The sequence below is a fragment of the Aptenodytes patagonicus genome, chromosome 2 (genome assembly GCF_965638725.1).
Source record: "Aptenodytes patagonicus chromosome 2, bAptPat1.pri.cur, whole genome shotgun sequence".
NCBI lineage: Eukaryota > Metazoa > Chordata > Aves > Sphenisciformes > Spheniscidae > Aptenodytes > Aptenodytes patagonicus.
Genome location: NC_134950.1, coordinates 69,046,282 through 69,069,849, shown reverse-complemented (window position 1 = coordinate 69,069,849; position 23,568 = coordinate 69,046,282). Strand labels below are relative to the sequence as shown.

The 23,568-nt window shown below is 39.4% G+C and overlaps 1 protein-coding gene across 1 annotated transcript in view; it reads right to left on the bottom strand.

Annotated features, from left to right (window-relative positions):
• LOC143156531 (dynein axonemal heavy chain 5-like) overlaps nucleotides 1–23,568 on the bottom strand; it is a 175,048-nt gene that overhangs the window by 23,523 nt on the left and 127,957 nt on the right. The window contains exons 66-72 of the mRNA XM_076330176.1: nucleotides 23,090–23,468; nucleotides 21,683–21,954; nucleotides 19,666–19,830; nucleotides 14,256–14,523; nucleotides 9,407–9,528; nucleotides 7,819–8,166; nucleotides 2,209–2,397 (exon numbers count right to left, since the gene is read on the bottom strand). Coding sequence (XP_076186291.1) covers nucleotides 2,209–2,397; nucleotides 7,819–8,166; nucleotides 9,407–9,528; nucleotides 14,256–14,523; nucleotides 19,666–19,830; nucleotides 21,683–21,954; nucleotides 23,090–23,468 — 1,743 coding nt within the window. The remainder of the gene's footprint in view (nucleotides 1–2,208; nucleotides 2,398–7,818; nucleotides 8,167–9,406; nucleotides 9,529–14,255; nucleotides 14,524–19,665; nucleotides 19,831–21,682; nucleotides 21,955–23,089; nucleotides 23,469–23,568) is intronic.

Genomic DNA, 23,568 nt, shown 5'->3' with positions numbered 1-23,568 from the left:
AAATACGGATCTCTTTACTCAAATCATAAGAGAACAGCTGTCAAGCAAATTGAAGCAAAAGAGGTTTCCTTGAATCTCAGAGAAGATGTCAGAGAAGTGGTACAGAAGCAAAGAACTATCTAATTGTGAGCATCATCATAAAGATGATTGCTTACAAGAAAATAAAAACCTGCATGCATGATGGGCAGATCATGAGAAAAGATAATAGCTTGTCATACTACTGGATGATGAGAGTGAAACAGCAATGAAAACAATTGGTGGCGATTTTTTTATAGTCACATGGAAAAGTATGTATTGTACCCAAATACAGCAGTAAAATAGAGACAAGGTAAGAGTGCAGGGGGGAACTTCCAAAATAAACCCTCCAGACTCTTTGTCCTTAACTATACTTCACTACATCTCCTGGCTCCATAACTGGTTGTCTCCAAAGCTAAGACACTTGAGGAAGTGACTGAAAAGGGGAGGCCTACTCTATGTGTGTTTCCTGTGGATAACCTGAGTGAATAAACCAAGAAGGAATGAGAGTGAATGAGACCAAGATTAAACAGAAGAAATGCCGGAGAAAACTAGTATTTGTTCAAACCGTTTAGAAGTGAAATTTGGATTAAACAAGCGTGTGTGCATTTTACAAGACTAAAAGGCACTGCACATATTTCCCAGGGGTAAAATCTGAGGGCAAGAATACCCTCTGGTTACAATATAAAGTCCAGTACTATTGATGTCTTCTAAATATTACGAATTCTTCGGGAGGAAAAAAGTTGGCAGTTTAACAAGGGAATGAAGAAATAGTCATTTGGAGGATTTAGCAAATATACTGAAAAAAAATTAGCTCAATACACATATTACAAATATGGCAAAATCACATATGCTACCCAGGCATTCAGTATTCTATTGCAAATTGAAAAAAAATTTTCTAAGGAGCTGAATAAAACTAGAAAAAACTAGTTCCATGAAAAAACTTTACTCTGATAGGAAGGATAAGGGAAAAGGACTGAGAACAATCCAAGGAGTAGATTATAGGTGTAGATCCAAGGTGTAAATTATTAAATTTATTAAATTCGTAATTAAGTGTTATTATTTATTATACTTACTATATTTCATTTTATTTGCTATTTCTAATATTTATTTACTATTAAACAATAATGTGAAAACTAGAAAACTGACTCCGTTCCAAATCAAATTCTACAAATAAATGATTTTTATACTATCGCTGGGAATCACTCAATAAGCAGGTGAGAAAAAAAGAGACACGCAAGCAGGGATGGATGGAAAAATAACTATATGGAGAAAGCTGCTAGAAAACATCACCAAAAAAAGTGAGGTGGCAGATTGTAAGTACCTTGCCAAGAAGGGAATGAAAAGAGAAGTTCTGAGTTGAATTATGACAGTACAGAAGAGGCTATTTATACAAGCCATACTAAATCTGAGATGAATAGTAGAACAGAAGACAGGAAATATTGCCAGGGCCCCAAGAGTATTGGTTGTAACCTAAGTGGACATTCTAAGTCGGCCAGAGAAGAAAATAAAGTATAACATAATAAGTTGCAATACTGCATACTGGGCACTTGACAAGCTTGGACTGCAACCAGGGGAAAAAAGCACTATCAGTGCAAAACAGAATTGTAAATAATAAAATTGTGGAAATGAGGGGTTTTCAACAGTTACTGTTCATGGAACACATGGCAAGACACCAGATCCTACTTACAAAATGATGCAAGAGTGCTTTATGCTGGATTTTTCCATTTAATGAGACTGTTAATCAAAAATGCAAGAAAAGATTGACAAATATATCTGTTACGGCTCAAACTCCAAAAATCTGGGACATGAAAAGGTCAGTGATAAAATCCATTATTCATAATGGTGGTATCACAATAAGAGTAGGTAAATTGAAAGCTGTAACCACTATAAGATCACTGATCCTTCAGAAAGAGGCAACGGTGTCCTTCTCTAAGGAACTTTTTCAAGTCCCTTATGGCTCTTCTGAGTTAAGGTGACTAATTAAGTGGACTATGGCATTTGAAATATATGTTTCCGATGTAGGAATATTTTAGATAATGAACCAAAACAGACTTATAAAACACTATGCACAATTTTAAGAGCTTTTTAGAACATGTGCCAGTTAAATTTAAGCAGCACAATAAAACTCATGAAACATATACATACATACATACATACATAAAATATCTGTATCTATAAAACAGCATATACCTCATGAGGGTTATAATCTGGAGGTAGCTTCTCTAGCATCTCATCAGCAAGACGCTGCACCACTGCTTCTCGGGTTTCCCCTCCTCCAGTGCTGCTGTCTTTAGGCTGGATGCTCACTATTGTACTTAATGTCTCATTAGCCAGGTTAGTCTGGTAAGTTATATCTGCGTTAGGGTGAAGTCCAAATACCTTAAAGTAAAAGGGAAAAAAAAAAGAAAAAAAATTGCAATTTTCCTTCTAAAATTGTATCAATGAAAGAATGCATGAAAATGGATAAACAAGGAAGAAAATCCTCAGCTCTATAAAACAATAGATATGAACAGGTCAGTGGAAGTACACCCATTGAACTGGCCAAGGACCAAGCCCAAATTACACAAAAACATTAACATAGGCTGCATATACAGTAGCATTTTCATTCATATGAGTGGGGTTTTTTTCAACTGATCTTCTGCTTATCTTCACATAGCAGGCTTTGGATCATGCTGTGGAGTGCTATCAGGGTGTACAAACTGATTCCTTTCCACTGGTTCAGACTAGAGCTTGTTGGAAACATGTCGTATGTGGACGCTGACCCCTCACCACTAGCTCTTTGTCTCTGCAGATCTATTGCTGTTGTACCAGCTCAAGTAGATGCCCCTAATAATCAGACCAGTTACAGTTTCTAACACATTCTGTTTTACTCAGTCTCTTAGGGTTATAAGGCATGCAGCACAGTGAATAAAACCCTGCCCGTATTCGAAGTACCTGAAGATTTTATGACTGGTGATATATTTAGGGTATTTTATGGTTTAGCTATTTTTGGTTTAAGTCTCCCACTCCTTACTTCCTCTTCTTCTGAAATGGAATTACTTTATTTAAGATACAGCTAGCACAGAATTACTGCAAAGCTGCCCTTTGTCTGAATGATAATAGCTTTCTCAGAAACTTCCACTGAAATATCAGTAAGTCTATAATTGTCAGGTTGACAATTGCAACTCTTCTCCAGGAGGAATTGTACTGTGACTTATTTCACAAGCCCTCCTTTAATTATAGCTATTCACTATCTCTTACAAACTTTGAACCTGATCCAACAGTGAGGAAGGCTTGCCCTCAAACTGAGCACCAAAGCCAAGCAATCTTCCGCTTCTCATTTTTCATGTTTTCATGTTTTACATTAGAATTGGTATATTACAAGACGACACTTCTAGTAACCAATATTTACATACTCTGAGGACAGAATAAAAAGGGCCATATGCAATACTGTTATGCTTGCAAATCTAGAAACTCAGAGACAAGGGGTATAAGTGGCTGTATCTGTGTCAAAGCCAGCAAAGCTGCACTGATTTACACCAGTTGTGTGTCCGATCCTTACAACAGCACAAAGTACAGTACAGTACACACAGTACAGACCTAATACTGCGTGAGAGAAGATGTGACGATAACTAGCACGGAATTAGGTTCCAAGTAGGATTTAACGTTTTACACATAGTGGTTTACTCAACCTGAATATTTAGAGCTGTAAAAAGGGAAAATATTAATGCACTTTATTACACTCATATTCTATATGGAATGAAATACACATTTGAAGATACACTCTTTTCTGCTTTTGCTCTTGCAAAATAAGGGTTTGTTTGTTTGGTTTTGCTCTAGCAGATCTTGTGGCAATGCTACAGCCCAAGTTAGAAACATGAAAAATATCTGCTATTGTGATTGTAAATCGTAGTGCTAGTCCAAGCGCTAACTTCAAAACTGGAGTAATATTGCCAAAGACAGGGACGTTGCATGGGAGACAACTCTGGTTCTATGTTTTTATGCAAGTGATGTGTGAAGGAATAAGAATGAAGAAACCAGAGTAGAAAAGCAATGGGTGGACCAGTGTCCTGGATGTCCTATATATTAATCAAGGAGCCCAATCTCTCATTCTTTTTGATCCAAAATCTCTGGGAATTTTGATTAAAAAGAGGATGTTGGATTCTGTCTTTCAGGGGGTTTTTTTAGCCTGAAAAACCTCAAAACCAATTGCTAAAGCTCTATATCCCTCTGAAATCAAAGTCATTTTCAAAGGGATCGCTGAGTTCAATAGCCCTCTTCAGAAGTCAGTGTTTATTCTGATCAGGGGTTGAAATTTCATCAAAAGAGCAAGGATACAGCAATCAGACTTGTTCAGTCTTTCTTTCTTAACCAAAAATGGAAAGGGGAGGAAACAAAGATACACTGTTTTGACTAGCAGAATATCCCTTGTGGAACAAAGAAGTCTGGGAGATTAAAAGGTTAAAGGTTTCCATGAGCAATTTTGACAGATTTTCGAATGATGGAAGAAAGTCGTAGCTTTCTTCCTAACCTGTGAAAAAGTGAAGGAGAAAAAGATGTTTGCATTCCTGGACTTGATCCTATTTACACAAAAGTCAAAGGTAAAATTCCCCTACATCAAACCATACATACAGATGTTTTTACAGGCATCAAAATATATTGCAGCATTGTGAGATAGGTTCCCAAGTGCTTAGAAAAGCAGATCCATGAAAGTAGCACCTGAAATCTGATAGAGTCAAGGTTCATACACTGATAGGAAACACTTCATGAGCTGGGCTCAGAGGGATCCCACTGGTGCATTATAATGGCTGCATTTACCCTCACTTGGAAAAGGTGCATCGTTGCCAGCACAAATACCCTTGCATTCTGCTTTCACTACCTTCAGATATTCAAAACTTTTCAAGTTTATTTTATGACCTTGGAATCTTCTCACCCTCTCAGCCAGCACATTATCAATAACAGAAAACCATTTTTTTCTGTTCTATTTAATTTTAATAGAACTTACTTCCAAAGGCATTTATCAACTTAATAGCAATAAGACAGAAATCCAGAGCATTCACTTCTGTTTCAATTTTAAGTAACTTCATCACGTGTGCCTGTACTAGAGGGAGCAGAAAGTTGCAGTCCTCCAATTAATGTGACCGCTGCAGTATACACACACTGGGTCACATAAAAGTGGTTGCAACCAGGAGCTACCCTGCACCCTACCCCATCAATTCATGGCAACATTGAGATCTTCCTGTTGTCAAAATGGAATAATCTCCCAATTATAACTTGAAAAATGAGACCATATGGCTTTTTTATTTTCATTATTTCTCAGTTCACGTCTGCTCAATCCCATACAGAATTGCAAAATCACAAAATAGTTTAGTTTGGAAGGGACCTCCGAGGGTCATCTAATCCAAACCACCTGCTCAAGCAGGGTCAGATAGAGCAGGCTGTCCAGCAGTGTCCAGTTGGGATTTTAGTATCTACAAAGATCGAGATGCCACAACCTCTCTGGGCAACCTCTTCCAGTGCTTAACCACCTTCACTGTAAGAAAGTGTTTTCTTGTTGTCAGATGGAATTTCCTGTTGTTTAATTTATGCCCATTGCCTCTTGCCCTTTCACTGGGTACCATCAAAAAGACTCTGGCTCCATCTTTACACCCTCCCAACAGGTCTTTATACACATTGATAAGATCCCGTCTGAGACTCTTCTCCAGGCTAGAGAGTCCCAGCTCTCTCGACTTTTCCTCATATGACAGATGCTCCACTCCCTTAATCATCTTCATGGCCCTGCTCTGAACTCACTTCAGTAAGTCGTATCTTTCTTGTACTGGGGAGCCCAGAACTGGACACAGTACTTCAGATATAGTCTCACCAGTGCTCAGTAGAGAGGATCACCTCACTAATGCAGCCTAGGATACTGCTGGCCTCTTTGCATTACTGGTTCATGGTCAGCTAGTTGTCCACCAGGACAACCAATGCAGGAATTTGCATTTCCCCTTGTTGAACTTCACAAGATTCCCCTCTGCCCAATTCTCCAGCCTGTCCAGATCTCTCTGGATAGCAGCACAACCATTTGGTCTATCATCCACTCCTTCCAGTTTTGTGTCTCCTGTGAACTTATTGAAGGTGCATCTGCCCCATCATCCAGGTCATTAATAAAGATGTTAAACAGTACTGGCCCCAGTATTGACCCCTGGCATAGAGCACTAGTGACCTGTCTCCAGCTGGACTTTGATCACAACCCTCCTGGAGCTGGTTATTTAGCCAGTTTTCAAACCACCTCACGGCACACTTATCTAACCCATACTTTGTCAGCTTGTCTATGAAGATGTTATGGGAGATAGTGTCAAAGGCCTTACTAAAGTTGAGGTAAAAAACATCCACTGCTCTCCCCTCATCCACCAAGCTGGTCACTTCATTGTAGAAGGCCGACAAGTTGGTTAAGCATAATTTCTCCTGCACAAATCCATGCTGGCTACTCTCAATCACCTGCTTGTCCTTCATATGTTTGGAAATGCTTTGCAAGAGGATTTTCTCCAGCACCTTCCCAGGGACTGAGGTGAGGCTGACCACCCTGTAGTTCCCCAGATCTTTCTTCTTCCCTTCTTGAAGATTGGAGTGATATTTTCTATCTTCCATTCTTCAGGAACCTCTTTCAGTCAACATGACCATTTAAAAGTAATCGGGAGTGACCTGACAATGACATCAGCCAGCTCCCTCAGCACTCATGGGTGCAGCCCATCAGGTACCACGAACTTACATATGTTCACTTTGTTTAAATGCTCTCTAACCTGGTCCTCTTCCACCAGGGGTAAGTTCCTTGTTCTGGACTTTTTGTCTCAGGGGCCTGAGATTCCTGGAGGCCAGTTTTACTGGTAAAGACTAAGGCAAAGAAGGCATTGAGCCTTTTCCATATCATTTCTCACTAGTTCTCCTGCCCCATTCAGCAATGGACCCACAGTTTCCCTAGAAATCTTTTTGCTGTTTACTTACTTGTAAAATCCTTTCTTATTACCCTTCACATTCCTTGACAGATTCAACTCCACTTTGGCCTTGGCTTTCCTAACCCTATCCCTGCAAGATTAGACAGTAGCTCTATACTCTTGCTGGGTCACCTGCCCCTGCTTCCACCTCTTGTAACACTTCCTTTTTATGTCTGAATTCAGTCAGGAGCTTCTTGTTCATCCATTCAGGCCTTCTGCTGCCTTTGACTTCCTACTTGTTAGGGTGGATCTTTCTTGAGCTCGGAGGAGGTGATCCCTGAATATAAACCAGATCTCCTGGACCCTTGTTCTCTCCAGGGCCATATCCCATGGGATTCTTCCAAGCCTGGAAGAAACCTCTGAAGGGGTTGAAGTCTGCTCTCCTGAAATCCAGGGCTGTGGTCCTGCTTTTTGACCTACTCTCTCCTCTTAGGATCCTGAACTCCACCATTGGTCACTGCAGTCAAGGCTGCCTCCAGATTTCACATCCCTGACCAGTTCTTCGTTGCTCATAAGTATCAGGTCCAGCCAAGCGCCTTTCTTTGTTGGCTCCTCAGTTACCTGTGCCAGGAAGTTGTCATTAATGCACTCAAGAAATCTCCTAGACTGCTTGAACCTTGCTGTATCACCCTTCCAGCAGATAATTAGGGTTGTTAAAGTCCTCCATGAGGACCAGGGCCTGTGAATGTGAGACTTCTTCCAGTCGTTTGAAGGCAGATCTATACTAGATACCCACTAGAATGGTCTGCCTGCTAATCTTGACCTATACATTCATGGCTCTGGAAAATATACCTGATTAAATTATTTATCTGACAAAAACTCACTTTAATATATTGAAATATTTTACCTCAGGTGTATCAATCACTGGCAATTGCTCTATGTACTGGAGATAGTCTTCAACTGTTTTCCCTTTTGGAATAACATAATCTTTGTAGAAACAAAATTTTTCACTAAACATATGCTCTCCAAACCACACTCTTGCATATGTATTCAGCAGTGCTTTGTCAAGGTCATCAGTTACACGGCCACCATACTGTACTTCTCCAAGCATATAGCGAACACAGCTCCAGTTCACTCCACGTTTAATGTCCATATCATCCAAATGATTCTGAACAAATTGCACACTGGCTGTGAAGTCTGCCTGATTAAATTCATAAGGAATATTCCAGCCCAATGGACCAAACTTTCGTCTTTCCTGTAAAATAGACAGAGTTAAAGGTAAAGGCTGATTGATAGTAATTGTGAAGAAAACATTAAGTGCAGAAGAATACGTGAAATATGCTAAGAACGTAGTAGTCCAGCTGGGGCTGTATTTCACCAACTTTAAAAAAATGATTCTTCTCTTAACACACACAAAGCCAAATGCTTGATTAATTATCTAGTAGTTATAAATCTCTTCATTTATCATCATCAGTAGAAAGATATGAACAAAGAATAGGAATAGTAACATTTTCACAAAGAAAAAAATCCTCTTTTTTAAGTGCAGCGAATATGTGAGTCTAGAACTATAGTTTTTGAATTTCAAAAATGAAACTATTGTTTTAGTAAAGGATGCCTAAACCCATCAGCCATGATCATTGTCTGTGGTCCTCCTATGGACCAGGTATATTCATACCACTGTTGTCTTTGCATGGTGCAGATGCAAGTAGCAAAAGCTGCTTCTTACTGAATCATTTACAGATGCAGTTGGCAGTATGTGGTTGTTAGGGCAATATCTGGTATTTAAACATTGTTAATTTCCACCAAGAAAGAAGCGATGGGCCAAAGACAAGCATACCACAGGCTTCCTTTGGAACACAATGTAACAGTGCATGGATGCCACAGAGTTAAATTAACTAGGCACCAGATATAAAGTAAGGATACTGCAAAATCTATCAATAGAATGATGAAAAGTTGTGGTTAATCCATAAAGCACTTTCTTTAATGGAACTCCTGAAAGGCAAGACCCAAAATCATCTTCCACCTTCATTTCCTCCTACAGGTTTCAGTGCAGGAAGGATTTATATTCACCCTCTTAGCCCTTCTCATTGTGAAAGCAGCAGTTTTAAGACTACGGTTTTCCAACCCAGGCTGTAAATTTCTTTAATGTGCTTTTATGATTTAAAATATTAGTAAAAAACCAGTTAGTTGAAAGACAGATCACACAGCGATGCCCAAAGACTTTAAACAGAAGAGTACACTAATTGATCATTGGTTGGCTGTCCTTTTTTCCTCTGAAATACTATCCCTGTTGGAGGTACAAGATCAACATGAGTAGAGTTCTAAGTTCTAAGACAGCTGCAGTAATAAAGGTGTGTTGTTTTCTTTCTTATTTTATTTGTATTAATTTACCAACATGGGATTTCTATTTAAACACGTTTTTTCATTTAATAACATGGTGCATTAATAAATGAAATATGACTTTATGATAGAAGAAAAGAAACGTATTTTTAAACCTGAACAGTTGTGTGAAGAAATGCTACAGCATATAGCAATGGTTTCCACTGTGGCATGTTGCTCACTTCTAGGTGATCCTGAGTAACAGCTGAGTATGTTCGTTTTAAGCCAGCTTTCACACCTAGAAAATAAGTATAAAAATGTAATATATGAGCAAAAAAATGTATGGAACCCATAAATCCAACTTCCATTAAGCAGAATTCTCTATTCCAATTTACAGTATCATCTTATTCATAGCTTCAAATAATCTCTTTGAATCAATTATCTGTTCACCTGGTCATAGCAGGCAAACTTCAATTACATTTTGTTTCAGGTAGATGACTCACCGAATTAAGGTCAGGAGTCTAGAAGGAATTGCAATTAAGTAATCATATTCTAAATGTTACCAATAACAACTGAAATATAAACATAACTATTCAGCAACTATATGGCAATCAAAAAGACACCTAACAACATATGAAATATAGCACTGAATATCCAAGAGTTTGTGCTTCGATATTTACATATAAAATGAGATTTTAGTTCTACAATTTTATTTAGATTTCATTCCTATAACAATCTCAAAATTCTGTGTGCAGCTTCTCAAACTGGCATACAAGCACCAAGCTGATGAGACGAGAACCTAAATTCATAGTGGAAATACTAATACTTGGGGAGGTTGGTTTGAGCACTGACATTTCATATCCCAGGAACAGCTTTAGGCAGATGATACGGATACAATCTCAGCTTCCATGGAATACGTAAGCCCCACTACTCCCAGATGCTTTCAGGCAGCACTACTGAAGCATTGTCTGCATTTGGCAGACAACACCGAGCATGAGTTACTGACACCAGGTCCCTCTTATGATATCTTCCACCTAATCAGCTTAACACAAGTCTAAAAAGACAGATTTCAAGGGCAGTGAATAGATTGTCCAAGTCATCGTACTTCTTATGACACAATAAAAGTCCTTTTGCTTCTTTCCTACTTCACAAAGATCCTGTAGAACAATATTCAAACAAATAGCTTTTCAAAATATTATAAGGGTATCATAAGAGATTTCCAAAATCAAGACAAAGTAGTCAAACAAAAGTGCCTTATCACATCATGTTACCAATGTGGCAGGACAGTATCAGAAAACTAAACCTGTTTATATTTCATCCTGACTTAAATTGTTACACTGGGCATATTTCTATTACTAAATGCAAGTTGTAAATTGGCTATAACCTGACTTATAAAATAGCCTCTTGGAGCTATAGGGTGTTATCATGTGAATGATAAGGAGGGGTCACAGTACAATAAAAAGATGCTGAGCACTGAATTAAAAAGGGGGGAGGAGAAGAGAAAGAAGTAAGAAATTTTTAACAGCAGACTGACTAACTGCTCTTGAGAGTGGAGTATATACACTTGAAACAGGGTGTCTTTCACAAGATCAGACATTTTGTAGAGATCTTACTAATGTTCAAAGGAAGATGAATACTGAAATAAGAGGTTTAAATGACTGAGGCATTAAATACAACCTTGGATAAAAATTCTCAGCTCCTACTGACTTCATTAACTGAAATCAGTGGCAACACATATATATAAATGAAGGGCAAGTTAATGCATTACACAGTTAAAGATGAGGGAGTTAAAAGACAAAGTAAGTGTCAGGCTTGAGGATTTCTTTCTGCCATAGTCCAAAATACAAAGTAACCTTCCCTCATCATACATAATGAGTAGATATAAGGCAGGGTAGTAAGTTGCTTCTATAAACATATAAAGGACGTCTGCAGGTAGCAGCATAGTTTGGGTAAGAGGCAGACATTCAACAGCAGGAGAGCAACAGGTTAAAGACTACTTAGAAAAGCTGGATGTTTTCATATCACACAGAATAACACCAAAACGTTGAGGTTGGAAGGGACCTCTGGAAGTCACCTTGTGTAACACCCCTTCTCAAAGCAGGGTCAACTAGAGCTGGTTGCTCAGCACCTTGTCCATGTGGGTTTTGAGGAGGGAGTCTACAAACTCACTGAACAAGCAGTTCCAGTATTTGACCACCCTCACAGTGGGTTAAGTTTTTTCTGACGCTGGAGTGGAATTTCCTGGATTTTCATTTGTGTCCATCACCTCTCTTTCTGTCACTTGGCACCACTGAGAAAAGTCTTGCTGTTTTCTTTACTCACTCCCATCACATATTTATATGCATTGATAAGATACCCCTTCTCTCCTCAAGGTTAAACAATCATAGCTCTCTTGGCCTCTCCTCATATGTCACGTTCTCCAATCCCTCCAGCATCTTTGTGGCCTCTCCCTGGACTTGTTTTGTCCACGTCTTTCTTGCACTGGGGAGGTCAGACCTGGACACACCACTCTAAATGTGCTCTCACCATGGCTGAGTAGAGAAAGAATCACCTCCCTCAACCTGCTGGAAATGATCTTCCTAATGCAGCTGAGGGTGTTGCAGGCCATCTTTGCTCCAAGGGTGTATCGCTGGCTTAGTTCCACTTGATTTCCATCAGGAACCCCAGGTCCTTTTCTGCAGCTGGTCATCCCCGTCATGTATGGGTGCATGAGGTTCTTTTTGCCCAGGGGGAGTACTTGGCATTTCCCTATGTTGAAGTTCAGCAGATTCCTGTCAGACCATTTCTCCAGCCTGTGAAACGCCCACTGAACAACACCACGACCTTCTGGTGTATCAGCCCATTCTTCCCACTTTGTATCAACTATAAACTTGCTGAGGGTGTCCCATCATCCAGGTCATTAATAAAGATTTTAACCACCGCTGGCCCCAGTATTGACCCCTGGGGTACATTACTGGTGACTGTTCTCCAGCTGGATTTGTGCAGCTGACCACAGCCCTTTGAGCCTGGGAGTTCACACAATTTTCAATCCACCTCACTGTCCACTTCTGTCACGCCTACTTCATCAGTATATCTATAAGGATGCATTGGGGGACTGTGTCAAAAGCCTTCTTCAAGTCAAGATAAACAACACCCTATGCTCTCTCCTCATCCATTAAACCAATCATATCTTATTGCAGAAGGCTAGCAGGTTGATTACTAGGCTCAAAGAATAGTAAGTAATCAATGGCTTAAGATACCCTAGCAACCAGAAAAAAAGGAAACTACACCAGGGACAGATATTGTTCAGTATCTTCATCAGTTGGATAAGGAGACGAAAGGCAACCTCAACAAATTTGCAGACAATACTAAATTAGAGAGTGTAGCTGACATACTAAACAGCAGAGCATCAGTCCAGAGGGATCTAGAGACGGATGAAGACTTGGCCAACAAAACCTGCATGAAGTTCAACAAGCAGAAGTGCAAAGTTCTGCACCTGCAGCACAATAACCCCATGCATTTGTACAAGCTGAGATCTGCTAGCTGAGATCTATTGGTAAGCACCTCAGGGTTATTGCAGATGCCAGATTGACTATAAGCCAAAATTACACTCTTCTTGCAAATAAGGCAATCCAGATAGTGGGCTACCTTAGAAGAAGCACAGACAGCAGGCTGAAGGAAGTTCTTATCACTTTCCACTTAGTGCTGATCAGGCTTCTCCTCAGATATATTGTCCACATTTGGCACACAAGGGAGGTGTGGAGAAACTGTATGGGGCAATAAAAGTGGTCAGATACTGAAAGTGCATGACCTACAAAGATAGGACAAGAAGGCTGAGTTTGTTTAGTCTGTTGAAGAGGAGGCTGCAAAAAACAGCTTAAACTGTGAATACTGAAAGGCAGCAGATAATTGCGTGCACATATGAGGGATGGTGGCTATCCAAAACTGAAATTTTGAACTCTTAAGGACAAACCTGCTACTTGCTAGCTGTGAATGGTACAGGCTGCAAAAAGTGAAACATCCTGAATCCTCCAATTAATACAGTAACATGAGTCAGAACTGCCAATTAGGACGCCGATCACACATTGTGCTTCTGCACATAGACTACTTAGGTTGGGATAACTGGGGGCTTAGAGGCGTAGAAAGCACAAGATGAACATCCTAGCTTGAGGAAACATCCTGGAAGTGGGGAAAGATCCTGGAGGTAGGGGAGATGCACAGAGGCAAATGCCAGGGGACCTAGGCCAGTAATGTCCAAGACTGGTAGCTGCAAGTAGCTGCACAGCATGAAACCAACATGACTTTCTGCCCGACCTTCCTGGACCAGCAGCGATCTCTCCAACGGGAAGGGAAGTCAAGGCGAAATGAATGCAATACAGGAGGTTGGGAGCATGAGAGAGTGAGTGTGTAAAATAAGCAAGTAGCATAAAAACCCTAATCTCATCGGTTCTTAAGTAAACCACAGTATTCAGATCCATTATGGCTTGTTACTAACTGTCTTGTCTGTGACAGAGGCTACGGGGTGATTCAGTAGCAGCTCACAAATACCTGAAGGACAATTACAAAGATGCTGGGGTCAGTCTCCTGTCAGCAGTGCCAGATGACATAAGAAGAAGCAACAGCCACAGCTACATACTGCAGCTTGGGAGGTTGAGGTTGGGTGTTCAGAAGAGTGCTTCCTTTTCCTTACCCAGTAGAGCACAGGATCGGTCCCCCTCTGCATCCTTGGGTGCGGTCAACAGGACAGAAAGAAAAGAGTGATGGAGTGTACTAAGCTTAAGAAAGGGCCACTGACCTGGCATTCTCCACAGGTTCTACACAAACAACAAAATCACTATCAATTTCTGTTACAAAAACAAACAATATCCATTTTCTCCCCAAAAAAGTCATGCTTTACACATCACAAGACTGACTTACACAGTGCTGTATTTAGCTAATGAAACAACGGAGAATAAAAACTAAAACACTGCATATAGTATAGTGATACGGGGGGGGGGGGGGTGGTAAAAGCAAGCCGCAAAACTCAAAAAAAGCATGATTTCCTACCTTGAGGGGGTTCATTAGTAAATTTGATAGAGGTCTGTAAAAGATTAATAGGAAACTCTGGGTGAGCCTCTGTAGTGATCCAGGTCCTGAAACCTTCACTCATAGATTCTGTTGTTGCAATGATGTCCATTAATTCACTAAGAAACTCCAAGCCAAGGTGGCAGTTCTGTAGAAGGAGCCATCCTCCATCTTGCATGCACTGATTTAATAGGCGCCTTGCATGGACTTCCTGGCCCTGACCCATTGAAATGGCACGACAGGGAATGTTCTGGAAGGAAAAAAGAAAGTTTCTTTTATATATATAGTTCTTTAGAATGATTATACACATGACATATTGCTTCTGTAAGTCCATGTGTAGTGACATTGTGCCACAAAGAAAACCACTAATATCAGTGGAGACTGATTATATTAAAACAGAGTAAACAAAACAGCAAAACCCTCCAAGTTGCTCTTATCTTCCACCTGCTGAAAGAAAACTACACTCACTGGACATAATCTTTTTTTGCAGGTCTGACAAAGTCAATGGGATAAGACAACTGAAACATTTTCCCTTCCTTTTCCCCACTTTCCCAAATAAAGCAGGACATACACACAGCAACATAGCTGCCCAACTATTCTTTTTCCTATGATGTGGACTATCTTGAGATGGACAGATATTAAGGCACTACATAATAATTAATGCACAGAGTAAAGCCAACAATGTTGGTGTCTTTTTACTGTCTGAACATATTTATTGCATCTAACAGAGAACTGTCAAGGAGGCAGGCAGGACAGGAGAGATTGGTTCACACTAAGTCATTCCTTAGCAAACATCCTGTATTGTTAATTGACAGCTGTGGAGACACTGATTCAGAGGATTCTAGTTCGGTGATCTGCTACCTCTAGCTAGTTTTCTAGCTGTTAGTTTTCTGGATTCAGAAGAGACAAAGCTCATAAATGCAAACACAAGAATTCTGGCAATTTATGGAGTCTTTCCTCCAGAGGCCATGGGAGAAGAAAGCCAGTTGTTCAGAAAAACAGAAGATGATACAAGCTCTCACAAGGGGATCTGAAAAAGGCAAGCTGACTAGCTTGCGATCAGGACCTTACAAATCTGTAAGTAATGTGCAGGTAGACCCCCTCTTGCTGATTGTTCTTACTACCCTTGTTCTTGTTGAGTAAGTGTGCTGGTTTTGGCTACAGTAGAGTTAATTTTCTTCATAGTAGCTAGTATGGGGCTGTTTTGGATTTGTGCTGAAAACAGTGTTGATAATACAAGGATGTTTTTGCTATTGCTGAGCAGTGCTGACACAGGGTCAAGGCCTTTTCTGCTTCTCACTCCACCCCACCAGCGAGCAGGCTGGGGGGGCACAAGGAGTTGGGAGGGGGCACAGCCAGGACAGCTGAGCCCAACTGACCAAAGGGATATTCCACACCGTATGATGTCATGCTCAGCATAAAAGGCTGGGGGAGGAAGAAGGAAGGGGGGGATGTTCACAGTGATGGCGTTTGTCTTCCCAAGTAACCGTTACGTGTGATGGAGCCCTGCTTTCCTGGAGATGGCTGAACACCTGCCTGCCCATGGGAAGGAGTGAATGAATTCCTTGGTTTGCTTTGCTTGCATGCGCGGCTTTTGCTTTACCTATTAACCTGTCTTTATCTCAACCCACGAGTTTTCTCACTTTTACCCTTCTGATTCTCTCCCCCATCCCACCAGGTGGGAGTGAGCGAGCGGCTGTGTGGGGCTTAGTTGCCAACTGGGGTTAAACCATGACAGTAAGTAGTCCCCTGGCTTAGGTTGGCTGCCTGACTCCTACCAGGGAAAACCAGAATTATCAAACTATATACACGTTGAGGGCAAGGGAATTGATGAAAAGACTTCGTTTCATGGACAGTTTCATGTTCAAGACCTACAGCTGAGTATCCCTCATGCTGTGAGTGATGAGCTGCATAAAGACATCAGTCTGGGCCTATCTTCAGCTGGCTGAGAGCTACAAAGTTAATCTTAAGTTTTCTTGCTACTGGGACTCTCTCACTATGAAACAAAAAAGAAGGAAGTCACCCAGTCCTAAACAGCATGGATGAGGCTGCCCTACTTTTGCAGGAGATAAAGGTTAAGCATATGGACACAAGCTGTGCTAGGTCATTTGGCCTTAGGGTCAGAGAACAGGCCATGACCTGATTTTACTGAACAGTATAAATACAGCTGCTGTACATGATCCTCCACATCCTGGCAAAAGATTTAAGGAGAAGACAATGCCAAAGATAAGAAAGCAGTTAAACCCTGCTCTCAGGTCAGTAATACCTGAAATTGCAGCTAAAAGAAATAAAGCTAAATAGCCTGGGAAGTTGGCTATGTGCTGGAGGAGCAAAAACTTTACCTTTTCTAAGATGTATCTGAGTACAGCTAGGACTCCTGTAAGTCAAAGACTATGACTACCCCTGCAGAGTCCATAAATATTCAGCTGGTACATTATTCCCTAACAAAGCATCTGCTTATAATTTGCTCTTCTCAGCAATGTTACCTCTGAAATGTACAATCATTAAAGGTTATAGAAACATCAAGACAAGGAAAAAATATTTTTCCCTATGGACTGTCCTCATTTTACTCCTTCTGAAAGAACTCTATCAAAATGTCTGTGTACAGAATGTTTCTCTCAATAGTGAGTCATACCAATATCTCTGTGTCATCTTAATACATCGCTATGCAGATGAAAATACTATCATTTTAGTCACCACAGTGCCCCTGACAGTTCTGTTGAAGGTTCTCTGCATCATTCCCTGAAAGAAGAAACTATCTCTACAATAATAAAAATATCTGGTTTTAATGAAGTCAAAGTGCTAGGCATAATGAACTTCATTTTAATTCAGAAAGTTAAATTTTCACTCCATCTTCAAGTGAAAGTAAATAGGGCAGAAATCCAACTAGTTTTAAGATACAGCTTGCTTGGTTTATAAACAAGGTTATATAGCTCAGTAGTCACAGATATTGTTTCCATTTCTTTGGGAGAAGGCCATCTGAACAACTAAATTTTAGAGTGAAAAATAAATTCTGGTCACAAATTTGAACATTTCCAACTGCAGATAATTGATTTATATTGTTACTATCATACTTAGAGGTACCATCAGTATTAACAATCCATTTTAAGACTACAAATCATGCCTGCAAAAGGGAAATCACTGAAAAATAGGCCCAGCATGTCTTTTGGAAGTTTTCTATCATTAAGAAGAAAAAAAACCCAATAAATAGGATACTTTGGAGGTATAGAATCACATATATACCAAGATCAGATCCTTGGTGCAGCTAACCTATGTTAAATCAAAGGTTTATTCTGGAAAAAAGCAAAGAAAGCCCAGAGAAAGATAGGAACCAAGTACAATTTGTTGAAAAAGTTGCAAAATAAACACAAAGCCCTCTTGCAAATGTTTCTGAAAACTGTAAATGATTTCTAGATACATTTTTCAAAAGCTAGAGAACTACAGAAGTGCTCCCCCAGTCCCACAATGTTAATATACATTTTTACTTTAAAAAAGATCTGTGTTTGTAGTTTGATTTGCAGAATCTGGATGGCTTTTGTAAATTTGAAAGGTTTCTATATTCTGTGTGGTAAGATCTTTACTTCAAGAGATCAGACAAGAACTTTACAGTTAAACATTACAGTTAACTTTACATTTACAGTTGACATTACAGTTGAACTTCAGGTTATGACAGCCTAGCTGATGTTGCCTTGTTCATAAACCATGCGTGAATAAACAAGGAAATCCCTTTAGCTCTTTGGCAACCTCACTTTCTATTATTCTATACGTTTCCTTAAAGCATGAAAACATGTTAAAACTGCCCACTGCAATATACTTTCAGAATGATGGCAAAAACTGCTGTCTTTTAACAGTCACAATTACAGAGCACTTTCTACCTACCAGCATTTTCCCAGACAGGCTAAGGTCTTGCTTAAGATTTGACAGAATGGGAGAACATTTTGTTCCACTCCTTGCAAGAGTGACTTTAAGTGATCAGCTGACTTCAAGTGACTCTATTAGGAGGTTAGTGTCACTCGTCCCCCTGCATGGCCAATGGGATAGAAATACTCAACTCCTTGATGTGAGTCAGAGTTAAGTTTCAATCGTGTGCTCTGAATTGCTTTCAGAGGAGCCACTCTTTCTCTTTATTGATTACAGAAAGTAACTCCTACTGGAGACAGGGTAAGTACCTATCTAGGAGTCCATTTCACAGGATACATATATTGAAGAGCCGAATAGGTGAATGAAAACGTCGTCATAAAGCTGACACTCCATTTGTATTCATACCATAGGCCATGAAAACGGGAATCCAATCACAACCACCTAATGTGTTTACTCGGACTTGAAAAGGGACTAAAAAAAATTGCCCATTTCTAGTCTATAAATATTCTTGCAGTTAATTTCAAATCTTCTACAAAGTCAAAATGTCTCTCATATCTTAGGAAAAGGCAATAGAATATTTTGTGAATAGGAGTAAAATTGTTCTTCCAATGCATTGCTTCCAATAAACTTAAAAATCCTGTTCACCCAACTGCTGTCCTTCTCCTTCCCTACGTCTGTATATTGGCTGGCTATCTGGCTGCACAGTTTTTGGGGACAAGGATCACATCAACAACTTCAGACTTAAGATTCCTAAGTTTAAACAGTTTAGTTCCTAAATTTAAGCACTCTTTATCACAGTCAGATAAATAAAATGAGTGTCCTGATTTTCAAAGAGAATGAGCATCTAAACTTTCTAATTAATAAGCTAAAGAAATTTGTGGGTGCTCCCCACTTTTGCAAGTAAGTCTTACTTAGTGCATACCAAAATCCTGCACCTCTAAATAAAGATGCATTCTAACAGGGAGGAAAATTTATGGAGATCTACTGTGAGTAACTTCTTGGGAAAATTATACTTGCATCTACATTGTGAATCATAAAACATAAAGCACAGAGTGCCTTAAAGTGATGCTGTACTGTAAGAAACATTGAACATCTCCATCAAGTGAACTGATTGAATGGTAGGGTCTCCAAATTAATTTCTCTTGTCACCATATTTATGATTTTTTTCTGTATCTTCCTGTAATCATCATTACTGTCAGCTCCTACAGTGAATGTAACACAGTGTAAACCACAAGTATTGCTTTGTTCTTACAGCTAAGTACTTTCACAAAGTAATGGACAATCATAGTCTGCTGGACAAAGACAGAGGGCTCATTGGAATCAATTAACTAGAAAAAGCAAGAATGTAACATTTCCATTTTCTTAGTAAATGCATTTTGGCTACTGGTCCAAAATTAACTTCCAGAGAACACTGGTATGAATATAAATATCATCATTCGAACTTCTATAAAATGTGGAAATACCATTTCTAGTTCAAAGGATAGTTTTAAATGTCTTTATCAGCTCTAGCAAACTCAGTTTAGGAGGATACCTTTGATTTTGCAAGACGTTCTATATTTTCAGTGGGGTCAGACCCCATTGATAAAAAGCATGTCAAAGGTGTTCGACAGTCGCTTTCTGTCCACATTGCTTCCATTTCAAGAATAAATCCTTCCGTATATTTCCCTCCAAGAGATTCTGCAATGTAGTGTCGAGCCTAAAAAAAACCAAGTTACCAGAAATATATACCTTTTCTTTTTTTTATTTAGCATTAATCACTGATGTGGAATTTATCAATACCTACATTGGAAGGCAACAACTTTCTAAACTTTTCATTTTCAACTTTGGTGTAAAAAATGTTACAGTCCACAGGAGGCAACCATTGAAATTCTCAGCTGGCAAACTTCAAACAAAGAAAGAATTCTGCTCACATAACAGCCATCCTGTGAACACTGTTGCTAGAGGATGCTAAATGTTTTTTTAAAAAGAACTAAAGAAATCCATGCAGAATAGATCCACTGTTGGCTCTGAGGACGGCCCAGATATTGCCCCTAAATTACTGACTGCTAAAGCTTGGTGGATAGCCAAACAAAAGAGTTTCTCTATACCAGCCCCATTCTTGGCTCCTCTAAGCATGTATTGTTGACACTGTCTCTACAGCATAGCAGATTAGACAGATCTTTCATCTGACCCAGTTACAATCTTCCATATATTTGTTGGAACTTCAAACAGAAATTCTCCTGTCCATTGATTATCCAATTCAAGACTCTTATGCTGAATATCTATTTCTACAAAACATAAACACAGCTCAGACTTTATCCTTAAAGGTCAAACCTTCCCTATGCCTCTATTGTCCTCTTTTCACAGACATTTTCTAAAAGGACTTCTAAAGCTATCCTGGTGTATGAAACGCTTTTTTGACAGACATGATTTTCCAACTGTGTAAACTACTAGCACAGATTCTGAGGCATGTATTATGGAGAGAAATACCCAGGAACAAGGTGGACTGAGGAAGATGCCAATTCCAGAAAAAATAACTCAATCATCCACTATTAAGTGTAACTTCTGCCCTAGTGAAAAGAGGTAAAATTTTGTAACATTTGGGGAAACACAGTAGGGAAAGAAGAGATAAAGAAGATAGTAACAAAAAGGATCCCCTCTTCCCTCAAAAAATAAAATAATTACAGTTTTTGAAACCACTGTTCAGAGACATTCTTTCTCAAAGATGGTTGTGCAAGACAATAAGTGTTGATAAATGAGCAGTAGCAGCTTTATTATTTGGTCTGTTTAAATTGTGGCAGATGGACCTCCCATACTTCTCTCTTATTTACCATCTGAAGAGAAGGAAAAAGGATAGAGGGGGTCTTGTTCAAAAAGAGATCCATGAAAAAATGGTGTCCCCTAAATACAACACACCTGCTGTCACAACATGTAACATGTAAAGTTGAGATATGCAGGAAATCAGAAGAACTACTTTCCAGTGTAGCTAAAGACAAAAAAAGTGAAAAGAGGATACTCATAGGCTCATACATCTCTTTTAGACCTACATAGAGAAGACAAACCCAAATTTCACAGACTGTGGAGAAACTGCTAGTCTATTGCAGTTTCTTTTACAATATCTGCCATGAGATAGTCGTAATTATTACTTCCTCAACATGGAGGGTAAGTAAACAGTTTATCTGCTATTTTAGTGCACCTGTCATCACAGTGAACTGTTCTCTTTGACTTCTTCTGTGAAAAAATAAGCGTGTATCTTCTGATTCAGTGGAAGAATGCAACTGCTTTGCAAGTTTCATGACTCCACTTTAGAAGCGCCACACAAAACCAATGGTATTCTTACAGCTCCAACACAATTTATTTCATGTTTTGCAATGCCCTTTCTAATTCACTGCAATAAAATCAACGAATATTTCTTTCACATATATTTATTATAAGGATTTCAATATCTGATTTTCAAAATAGCTCACTCTGCAACAAAAAAAAAGCAAATTCAGAGAACATCAGTTTGGAACTAGCAGTTCTACAGGAGATGCCACATGGCACAACCATTGTATGAAAGCCTATCTTACCTGGGCAACGGTATGATCAGGGCACCAGCTACGAACAAGGAGCAGTTTACGGAATTGATCCAGTAAGCTGTCATACCCATCAGGAATAACAGCTTTTTCAGGTGCTGCTTCATCAAACCAAGCTTTCCAAGACTTCTCATTCCTAACAACTTGCACCAGAAGTTGATTAAAAGGGTACAAGCTAGATAACTGCACAAGATTGAGCCATGTCATGTCAAGGATCCACTTTTTTGGTTTTGGTTCCACAGAATTCAGATCCAAACTGGCACCTCCTGCAAAGTGAAAAGCATTGTAGAGGAAAACAACCATTGTTAAACAGAAAAATGACAAGTAATAAAAAATATTTATTTCTATAATTTAGGGAGTAAAAATCTTTGTAAACCAGGACATGGAGACGTAGAATTTGCATGGAGGAGTCATTTAACAAAGACGGATTGGTGAAGTGGTCTCAGTGCCTCCCAAAGCTGATATCCCAGTAATTTTTGTGCTGCTTTTTCTCCATTTGTAGAGCTGGAATAAAACTTGCCTACCTAAAAGGATACTCAAAACCAAGTCTTCAGACCAGATGTAGAAAGGACCTATGGTTAGTCCAATCTCCCTTCACCTAGACTACAGAATAAGAAAGCACATGGTGCATTCATTTCCGGGACTGTGCAACTTCAACCGCCCCTCAGCTCAACCACCACTCCAGTATCATGCCCGTTTGCACCTCCAACACAGCTTAGTCACAGCTGAACATTAAATCTGTGTTTGCAAAGCAAACTGAGATATTTGAATGGCAAGTACCTGACTGTACTTATCTCATCTCGGTACCTGATTGTACTTATCATATCTTGGAGGCAGTGGAGTCCACCCCTATCAAATTTTACAACTTTACTAAAATTTGTCTTTGTCATTGTGTCTGAGTAGTGACATGCAGTGGTGGCATAATGCAATGCCATGTAACAATGTTTTACAACATGTAACAGATTTCCACTTTTTTTATACTGACAGTTAAATGTGGTACAGAGTCCTTATGTATTCACATGACTGCTCACCAGCCACCAAAAGAGATTTTGCTGACTGTCTCCAAGCTCACAGACATACATATGTGGCAACTCAAAAAAGAGGCACACAGGAGAAAACTATAGGGTCTCTTACAAAGTAACGGACATTTTTTTTTCTGTTTTGCAATGTAAAACAGTTAAAAATCCTCATCTAAGCATTATTTTGATAATAAATAATCTATATTGCTCTTGTTTTGGAAAATTTGTCTTTTAATTCCTTCTTGGGCTATATATGCTTTCATTCACCAGTTAAAAAACATTAGATCCATGGGATACAACATATTGTTAGTGCAAGCACTGCAAAATCTGAATTTGGCAGTTCACAGACATATGTAAACAGGAACATTTTTAGAGAAATTACCTTTGATCAGTGTCTCAAACTCAGTGTGTGAAATTTTCTTGGCCTGCAAGTCAATCTTCAGTGCCAGAAGCAATGTAAACAGGAATCTGTGATTTTCATACAGCCCTCGAACTGTGTACTTGAAGACTTCGTAGGTGAGATGCTCGATTACATATACTACCCTTTTTGCTGTGATCTGAGATTTCTGAGATCTTTCCACTGATAGGTCAAAAATGCCAAGGAACTGCCGTAAGGATGTTTGGTACATGACATTAACCAAGCTCATTTCCACAATTAGGAAATAAAGGATGCTACCACGACCAGCAACGGGCCGATACTCTTCACGTGCAGTATTGATTTTCACTTCTGTCTCCGCTGCTGTGTTTAATTTTTCACTGACCTTAAAATTAATGGAAAAGACCATGAAGATTAAGTCATGTCACTTGTGATTTATACCGCACAAGCAAAAATAAAAGGTCTTGATTAAGATCACAATGGTA